General features: G+C 37.0%; 2 protein-coding genes across 9 annotated transcripts in view; one reads left to right on the forward strand and one right to left on the reverse strand.

The window, feature by feature from the left end:
• Positions 1 to 4828: 4828 nt before the first annotated feature.
• LOC123512339 (venom metalloproteinase antarease-like TtrivMP_A) lies at positions 4829 to 6444 on the forward strand. Its single transcript, XM_045268678.1, has one exon. It carries the CDS (start codon positions 4858 to 4860, stop codon positions 6316 to 6318), a length of 1461 nt encoding a protein of 486 aa, XP_045124613.1. The 5' UTR covers positions 4829 to 4857; the 3' UTR covers positions 6319 to 6444.
• Positions 6445 to 7077: 633 nt separating this feature from the next.
• The window catches only part of LOC123512171, a 97618-nt gene continuing 94695 nt past the window's right edge, over positions 7078 to 10000 (reverse strand). For 5 of the 8 annotated variants that reach the window (XM_045268397.1, XM_045268395.1, XM_045268396.1 and 2 more), the window contains 2 exons: positions 7805 to 7996; positions 7078 to 7530 (listed from right to left, as the gene is read on the reverse strand). In XM_045268397.1, coding sequence (XP_045124332.1) covers positions 7503 to 7530; positions 7805 to 7996 — 220 coding nt within the window. In that variant the 3' untranslated portion in view covers positions 7078 to 7502. Of the gene's footprint in view, positions 7531 to 7804; positions 7997 to 10000 lie in introns of those variants that run through there. The other 3 variants (XM_045268398.1, XM_045268401.1, XR_006677037.1) reach the window with 3 other exon arrangements.

A 10000-nucleotide genomic window follows, 5' to 3' on the forward strand; every position in this document is an offset into this window, starting at 1 on the left:
GGGACCCCATCAGGTCCATAAGCCTTCCAAGGGTTTAGGCCAGCGAGGGCATGGAAAACATCATTACGAAGAACTTTAATTGTAGGCATGAAATAGTCAGAGGGAGGAGGAGAGGAAAGGACAAGCCCAGAATCATCCAAGGTGGAATTATTAGTGAAGGTTTGAGAAAAGAGTTCAGCTTTAGAGTTAAGAGATGGCAGTGGTGCCATCAGGATAAAATAAAGGAGGGAAAGATGAAGAAGTAAAGTTATTGGAGATGTTTTTGGCCAGATGCCAAAAAGCCTTGAGGGGAGTTAGAGTTTGAAAATTTTTGACATTTTTTATTTAGGAAGGAGTGTTTGGCAAGTTGAATAACAGACTTGGCATGATTCTGGGCAGAAATATAAAGTGCATGAGATTCAAGAGATGGAAGGTTCAAGTACCTTTTGTGGACAACCTCTTTTTCATGTATAGCATGAGAATAAGCTGTGTTCAACCAAGGTTTGGAAGAATTAGGTTGAGAAAAAGAATGAGGAATGTACGCTTCCATGCCACGCTTCTATTATGCGTTCAGCACACTGAGATGGGTCTCTGACATGGAAACAGTAATTATTCCAAAGAAAATCAGCATAATACCTCCTCAGCTCCCCCCATCTAGATGAGGCAAGACGCCAGAGGCACCTCCACTTTCAGGGATGCTCAGGAGGGATTAAGAAAATAGGAAACAGATGTGAGATTGTGATCGGAGGAGGCCAACGGAGAAGATAGGGTAACAGCATAAGTAGAAAGATTGGAGGTAAGGCAAAAGTCAAGAATGTTAATTGCATCTCCAAGTCGATCAGGAGTACGAGTAAGGTGTTGCACCAGTTGCTCTAGGTCATGGAAAATAGCAAAGCCGAAGGCTAGCTCACCAGGATGGTCAGTGAAGTGAGAGGAAAACCAAAGCTGGTGGTGAACATTAAAATATCCAAAGATGGAGATCTCTGCGAAAGGGTAGAGGGACAGAATGTGTGCTACTTTAAAAGTTAAATAGTCAAAGAATTTACTATAGTCAGAGGAGTTAAAGGAGAGATAGATAGCACAGAGTAATTTAGTTAGAGAGTAACTACTTGGATTTAGTTGAAGCCAGATAGATAGATAGATAGATAGATATATATATATATATATATATATATATATATATATATATATATATATATATATATATATATATATATATATATATATATATATATATATATATATATATATATATATATATATATATATATATATATATACTCACTCTTTCTTCATGGGACACAAATCTTCTGCAATACCATAAGCTGTCTTGATATCTGGCTCACCGACGCAGGATAAGATTAGATGTATGCTTTTAACATCTGGCAATGGACGGGTGATCGCCTCTCGTGTTACCCTCTTTACAGAAACGTGGATTCCTGTAAATATGCAAAATTTATCATAACTATCCTCAATGTCACTCTTTGATATCCTCTCACAAGTCATTTTCACAGACACACACACACACACACACACACACACACACACACACACACACACACACACACACACACACACACACACGGTGTGTGGTGTGTGCCTGGTCTCAGGCCTATCCGAAGATCGGAAATAATGAGCTCTGAACTCGCTCCGTAGGGTAACGTCTGGCTGTCTCGTCAGAGACTGCAGCAGATCAAACAGTGAACACACACACACACACACACACACACACACACACACACACACACACATACACTTACATATTAAAAAAGACAATTTGGGTTCAGGACAGGATGGTCATGTGTGTCGAACTTATTAAGCTTCTACTCGAGAGTAATAGAAGGACTGGAAAGCAGGGATGGATGGGTGGACACAGTATACCTGGATATAAAAAAAAAGGCTTTTGATAAAGTCCCTCATGGAAGACTACTTTGGAAACTAGAGAACATAGGAGGACTGCGAGGAACTTTGATAGAATAGACAAGGGACAGGTAGATGAGAACTGTGATCAGAGATACATACTCATCTTGGGGTAAAGTAACAAGCAGAGTGCCACAAGGGTCAGTGTTATCCCACATTATATTTTAGATTTATGTAAACGACATTCACAATGGGGTAAACAGTTATACAAATTTATTTGCTGATGCAAAGCTGCTAAGAGTGATCAAAACCCGGGAGGACTGTTTGTTGCTATAAACAAAATACATGAGTGAAGTAAGAAGTGGAAATTGGAGTTCAATACCAAGAAATGTCACGTAATGGAACTAGGAAAGAGCAAGAGAAGACTCGTATGGAACTATCTGATGGGAGAGGAACAAATAATGAAGACTAAAGAGGAAAAAGATCTGGGAGTGATTATACAGGAAAATCTGAACCCTGAAAAACACATAAGCAAGATATTTGGATTATCATATAAAATGTTGACTAATATAAGAGTGGCATTTCAATTCATGGACAAAGATATGATGAAAAAATTATCACAAGCATGATACGTCCAAAGCTGGAATATGCAGCTGTGGTGTGGTCTCCGAGCTCTAAAAATTATATAAGAAGATTAGAACGGATACAGAAGATTGCTACAAAGATGGTGCCAGAACTAAAGGACCTAACATATGAAGAAAGGCTGAAGGAAATGGGACTGCCAACCTTACAACATAGAAGAGAATGAGGAGACCTAATAACATAACAATGTACAAGATAGTCAATGGCATTGAAAAGATATACAAAGTAAAGAAGTAGATAGAAGAACAAGAGGAAATGTAAAGAAGATCAGGATGAGACAGTGTGTGAAGGATATTGGAAAATACAATTTTCCACATAGATCTGTGGAAAAGTGGAATGCATTGAATAATGAAGTTGTTACAACACATAATGTGCATAACTTTAAGGAAAAGTTGGATAAATGGAAACATGGAGACAGGAAAACCTCTATTTGTTTAAGGAAACTGACTGAATATACTATGGTTAAGGATTTCTAGGGTTTCCAGAATGAATGAAGTAATATGAGAAGGCTTCTTAATGTAGAGAGAGAATTAAGATATGTGATATATATATATATATATATATATATATATATATATATATATATATATATATATATATATATATATATATATATATATATATATATATATATATATATATATATATATATATATATATATATATATATATATATATATATATATATATATATATATATATATATATATATATATATATATATATATATATATATATATATATATATATATATATATATATATATATATATATATATATATATATATATATATATATATATATATATATATATATATATATATATATATATATATATATATATATATATATATATATATATATATATATATATATATATATATATATATATATATATATATATATATATATATATATATATATATATATATATATATATATATATATATATATATATATATATATATATATATATATATATATATATATATATATATATATATATATATATATATATATATATATATATATATATATATATATATATATATATATATATATATATATATATAGTGTGAATATTTTGACCAAATATGGGGAAACATTGTCATGAAAAACAACAGGGAATTTTCTTTAAGATGGTATGCGTTCCGAGCATAAAATTCAAAGTGGCATGTAGAATACATGTTTACGAAGAATGTAAAGTATAAGGGAAACATAATGAGATGATGAATGTGAAGTAGAAAGAAATCTTGAATCATTTGATACTAAAGGCTAATTCCGCAACATAACGCAGTTCTTTTCTATAATTTCTGCTTTTAATATGCACTAACTTACACACTGGCCATGGCATGTAGGCCCATTATTTCCATGTATATTTTGAAGACGTGCTTCACTCCTGAAATGCACCATGCACCTAAGTTGTGTATCTCTAATTTAGAGGAAGGCTCACTCCTTGGGGGACACTACTGGTCAGTGGTCGTCAGGTCATGATCAGGGTTGTTGAGGGGCTTCGTCCTGAACCATACCTGTGAAATTACTTTTAGCCTGTCATGCACATATATATTTTTTCTTTTATATTTTATAGTATTTTTCAATTTATCATTATTCGATCTAACTTTACTACTTAATCAGAGTAAATATATTTCATAAATTTGAAGGCTAATGCTGTAGACAACAGTATCTTTTTATTTCTAAAATGCTTTTGCTCCTCCATTACCCACTAAAAAGAATAAACTTAACCTAACCTAAACTAAACTTTGTCTTAATCCTTCCATCTTGTAGCTCTCGATGTGTCTGTTGATACAAACTCAATGAGCTCCCCCTTTCTCTCTCTCTCTCTCTCTCTCTCTCTCTCTCTCTCTCTCTCTCTCTCTCTCTCTCTTTATGGTTGAGTGAATAATTTATATATTTATTTTCCTTATTTCTCTTTCACGTACGTTTTTTTAACCGTTTCAATCAGAGTAAATCACACGAATGAAAGGTGAGATAGTTGAACAAATGTGCGCTTCCGTGCTGCCCTGCTGTTGAGATGAAAGGTGTATTTGCACTCTATTTGAATCGTCATTACTCTTTGTCCCCTAATATGGATATTCAAAAATATTTTGGTGAATGCGTCCATCGCTTCACTATCATCATGTCATTAACTGCTCACCTGTATCTCCTTTTGATTTATTTGTGTGGTTGTCAAGGCTGAACTTCCACTCACAACCTTCAAAGGCCTTCAGCGGTGAACCTTTTTAAAGTTCAGTGTCTACTAAAAAAACATTGAAGCAGAAAACTGATTCAACTGACATTATTTACTTCAATTAATGGAGGCGACTCGCTATAAAAAAGGCTACGTCGCTAAGCAGTGCCATTCCACCACGGACAGTCATGAAGACCTCACCAATTTTCCTCCTGTTGTGCGTGTGGGCTGCGCACGCCTACGCTTCAACGCTTGGGTCGCAGTCCCTCCAAAGGTCTTCTGCTACTCTTCGTCTGGGAACTGCTCGCTCATCTAGTTCACCTCTACGGCTTCAAGTGGATGCATTCAACCAACGCCACTCTCTCCGCCTGCAGCCAGCCCCCACTCCCTTCGCAAAGGGATTCAGGCTGCAGATCACATCCAGGGATGAACAAGGACGTGTCATCATCGAAGATATCGCCCATGACAAAGATGATAACGCCAGTGACTTGTACGAAGACCGTGAGGGTGGCAGCGTTGTGCGGCTGACCGCTGCTGGGGTAGAGGGATTCATTTCTCCTTCCCTCGCCCTTAACACTGCTGCTGACGGGAAACACGAAGCCGTGCGTCAGAATTATGAGCTTGAACCAGTACAACACGTCAGTGACTACTTGCAAGTGCCTGAAGAAGTACGCAGCAAGTACTCATCCACCACCACCAGTCGGGCCGAGACCTCCGCCACCGTTGAAATGTACATTGTCGTGGACAGCACCCTGACGGCCAAGCTGGGCTCCAGTACGAATGTGAAGAACTACCTGGGGGTGTTTTGGAACGCTGTCAATCTAAGGTTCGCCACCATGACCGACCCTAAAATCAAGCTGGTCCTGGCTGGCGCCCTCATCGTCAGCGATTCCTCTGACGAGACCTACATCAATGACAACATTCTCACTCAAAATTATATCAACGGCGATAACACCCTGGAATCGCTGAGCAAATGGGCTTTCGAGAAGAGAGACTCTCTGCCGCCACACGACATGGTGTACCTCATGACTGGCAAGGACATGGCCAGCGTGGAGGATGGCGCGATACAGAAGGGTCTTGCAGGCATTGCTTGGCTTAGCGCCGCCTGCGTTGTAGCACCGAGCAACTCGAAATCTTATAACACAGCAATGGGCGAAGACTCTGCTCTGTACACGGGCGTGATGACCGCTGCCCACGAGGTGGCACACAACTTGGGTGCGCCACACGACGGGTCTGGAGACGCCGCATCCTGCTCCTGGAACGACGGCTTCCTCATGAGCTACATACAAGGTAACTCCAACAAGCTGTTATTTTCTTCGTGCTCCCAAAGTCTGATGAAGGCGTACGTCTCAAGTAACAGTGCCGCATGCCTGCACACCGACACGGCTACCTCGCAGATCACCTTGTCGTCCACGCTACCCGGGGAGAAGGTGAGCATGGACCAGCAGTGCCAGGCAGCCACTGGGCAGAGTGGCGCTTACGCCTCCACGTCTGTTTCTGAGAATTCGCTCTGCTACCTTCTGGTGTGTCAGTGGAAACAACAAGAAGGGTATTACATATACACGTATACCCAAAGCACAGGAGAACCTGCTGCAGAAGGTTCTCCGTGCAAGAGCGGCGGAAAATGCAAGAATGGATCCTGTCAGTAAGATGCTAACCTTTGTCGTTCACAGGAGAACGACTTCTGACTGGCTGATCTAAATGTGGGCAAAATGTACCTTCATTAAGTTAGGCTGATCAGCTGATACAATAAAATATTAATCTATGGCAGTAAACATTGCTTTTCTTTCCAACCTGTAGTAGCATCAAGTGTTTGCCACAAGGCTCCTTTCCTTCTGGTGACTTTACAGGGAAGTCAAGGACGCGCTGCGGTGATGAGAGCGGCGCACTAATTTAATCTATTATCAAGTTAATCGAACACACCTAGTATGATGCGATATTATGGTCCACGAATTCTTTATCTAGGAATTATTATTATTATTATTATTATTATTATTATTATTATTATTATCATTATTATTATTATTATTATTATTATTATTATTATTATTATTATTATTATTATTATTATTATCATTATTATTATTATTATCGTTATTATTGTTATTATTATTATTATTATTTTCACAATTATCATTATTATTATTATTATTATTATTATTATTATTATTATTATTGTTGTTATTATTATTAATATTATTATTATTATTACTATTATTGGTATTATTATTATTATTATTATTATTACTATTATTATTATTATTGTTAATATCATTGTTATTATTGTTATTATTATTATTATTATTATTATTATTATTATTATTATTATTATTATTATTGTTGTTGTTGTTATCATTATTGTTATTATTGTTGCTACTATTATTGGAAGCTATAATAAAACTGCTGGATTAAGCAGATAAGCATTTATTGTTGTTGAATTGTGGTAATATTTACATAGGGAATTCAAACATTGATATGAAGCAAGAAAGATTAGTAATGGGTAATGTATTATGAAATTAAAAGGAGAAATACAGATAGATTGCCTGTCATGATGAATAATAATGGATGAGTTTGTGGGGAATATTGTCATTAGGTAAAAAAACACTGCTTTATAAAACCGACTACCTGACTGACAACATCGACATCATCTTCATTTTTTCATTGATCTATTTTCATCAGTTATCTTTATAAAAAAAAAACAAAAAAAAGTAACAGACATATTTTAATCAAACACAACTGGTCACTATCGATGTAAGTAATCACACCAGCTGTTCCTCTTCTGGCAGGCCATGTGGTCAGTACTGCAACAGCAAGATTTCCTTCAAGGGCAGCCTTACAGCCATAACATGCACTCCGGTTCTCTGTGTAGCAAAACCAGAATGTCACAGAATTGCAGGATTACTAAAGGAATACAAAGATGCATGTTTATGGGGAGGCTGAAGACAGTCCCTATAAACACACACACACACACACACACACACACACACACACACACACACACACACACACACACACACACACACACACACACACACTATAATAATGATAGTAATAATAATAATAATAATAATAATAATAATAATAATAATAATAATAATAATAATAATGATAATAATAATAATAATAAATAGTTACCTTCTGGACTCTTTCGCTCTGAGTAAATGTTTTGTTGACTCGTTAATATACTGTGCGTTGTCCAGAGTGACATTAGAGAATGGCATCCTCATACCCTTCCGTACTCTTATTCCAGCCTTTGCCAGGCCCTGCGCCAGCTGTACCCATCCTTCAGTGCTTAGTGAAGCTTCTGGGAATCTAATGACTTTGTATCTGTTGGCAATATATATATATATATATATATATATATATATATATATATATATATATATATATATATATATATATATATATATATATATATACATATGCAGGAGGGGAAACTGGCCAAGGGCAAAAAAAATAAAAAATAAAAAAATGCCCACTGGGTTGCCAGTTACCTTAAAGATTATATATGATGAGTTATACAAAATTCAGGGACAAATGTCTTGAAACCTTCCTCTTAGAAAAAGTCAAGTCGTAGGAATATGGAAATACAGAAGCAGGCAGGGAGTTCCATAGTTTACCAGAGAAAGTTATGAATGAATTAGAGTACTGGTTAACTCTTGCAATATAGAGCTCGACAGAATAGGGGTGAGAGGAAGAAGAAAGCCTTGAGCAGCGAGGCCGCAAAAGGGGAAGCATGCAGTCAGCAAGATCAATAGAGTAGTTAGCATGAAAATAGCGATAAAAGATAGCAAAGAATTACTTTACCAATAAGCTAAACTATATTGGGAGGCGGTGGTATAGTGGATAAGGTGGTGAGCGTGGACCCCACATCTGGCAGACCTGCACGCAAAGGTTCGAGTCGCACCACATATCGCCTTGATATTTTGCCATTTGTGGAGTGGTTTAAAGTTGCCTACATGTGACCTCCAAATTCTAGGTGGTTACACCAAAGATGTGCTTGGGTGGTAATATGGGCCCTAATATGGGTACCACTTTAGATAAAATTGCCTGCGCTACTAATGAGTAGAAGCTTAACAGCGTTTCCAGTACTCTTCAAGTTACTTACAGGCGGTATAGGCCAGGGCTTAAAAAAAAAAAAGAAAAAAACGGCGGTGAGAAAAAGTCTGAAGATAGTCAGTCAGAGGAGGGGAGTTGATGAGAAGAAAAGCTTTTGATTCCACCCTGTCTACCAAACTATGTGAGTGGAATCCCCCAAACATGCAAATAAGTACTCCATTAAGGACGGATAAGGCCGTTGTACAGAGTTAGCAGTTGGAGGAGCGAGAAAAACTGGCGGAGACACCTCAGAACGTCTAATTTCTTAGAGGCTATTTTAGCAAGAGATGAGATGTAAAGTTTCCAGTTTAGATTATGAGTAAAAGACAGACTGAGGATATTCAATGTAGAAGACGGGGACAGCTGAATGTCATTGAAGAAGAGATAGCTGTCTGGAAGGTTGTATCGAGTTGATAGATAGAGGAATTGACTCTTTCAGACATTGAACACTACTAAGTTTTCTCTGCCCCAATCAAAAAACTTAGAAATATCAAAAGCCAGGCCTTCTATGGTGTCCTTGCGTGATCTATTGACTTCCTGAAGGATTAAGAACATAAGAACATAAAAAAAGAGGGAATCTGCAAGAGGCCGCCAGGCCTACACGTGGCAGTCCCTGTATGATTAAAGCTACCTAATTCCATCTATCATCTCCATCCATAAATTTATCCATTCTTCTTTTAGACCTCTCTATTGACTCAGCCCTGACTACATGACCACTGAGTCCGTTCCACTCATCAACCACTCTGTTTGAAAACCAGTTTCTTCCCATTTCTCCTAATCCTGAATTTTTCAAGCTTAAACACATTATTTCTGGTTCTGTTCCCGTTACTGATCCTAAAATATTCGTTCATGTCCTCTTTGTTAATACCCTTATACCACTTAAATACTTCTATCAGGTCTCCTCTTAACCTAAGTCTCTCTAAGGAATGCAGATTGAGTTTCTTCAGTCTCGCTTAATAGGGAATATTCCTCATGCCCTGTATCTTTTTAGGCATCCTCCTTTGCACTAACTTCAATAGAGCTATATCTTTTCTATAATGTGGGGACCAGAATTATACTGCATAGTCAAGATGTGGTCTAACCAGCGCCAAGCATAATTTTAATATTACCTCTGGGCTTCTGCTTTTAACACTTCTAAATATGAATCCTAGTACCCTATTCGCCTTATTTCTAGCCCCAGTACACTGTATCCTTTGACCGAGATTGGAGCTGACTATGACTCCTAAATCCTTT

This window comes from Portunus trituberculatus, chromosome 33, assembly GCF_017591435.1.
Source record: "Portunus trituberculatus isolate SZX2019 chromosome 33, ASM1759143v1, whole genome shotgun sequence".
Lineage (NCBI taxonomy): Eukaryota > Metazoa > Arthropoda > Malacostraca > Decapoda > Portunidae > Portunus > Portunus trituberculatus.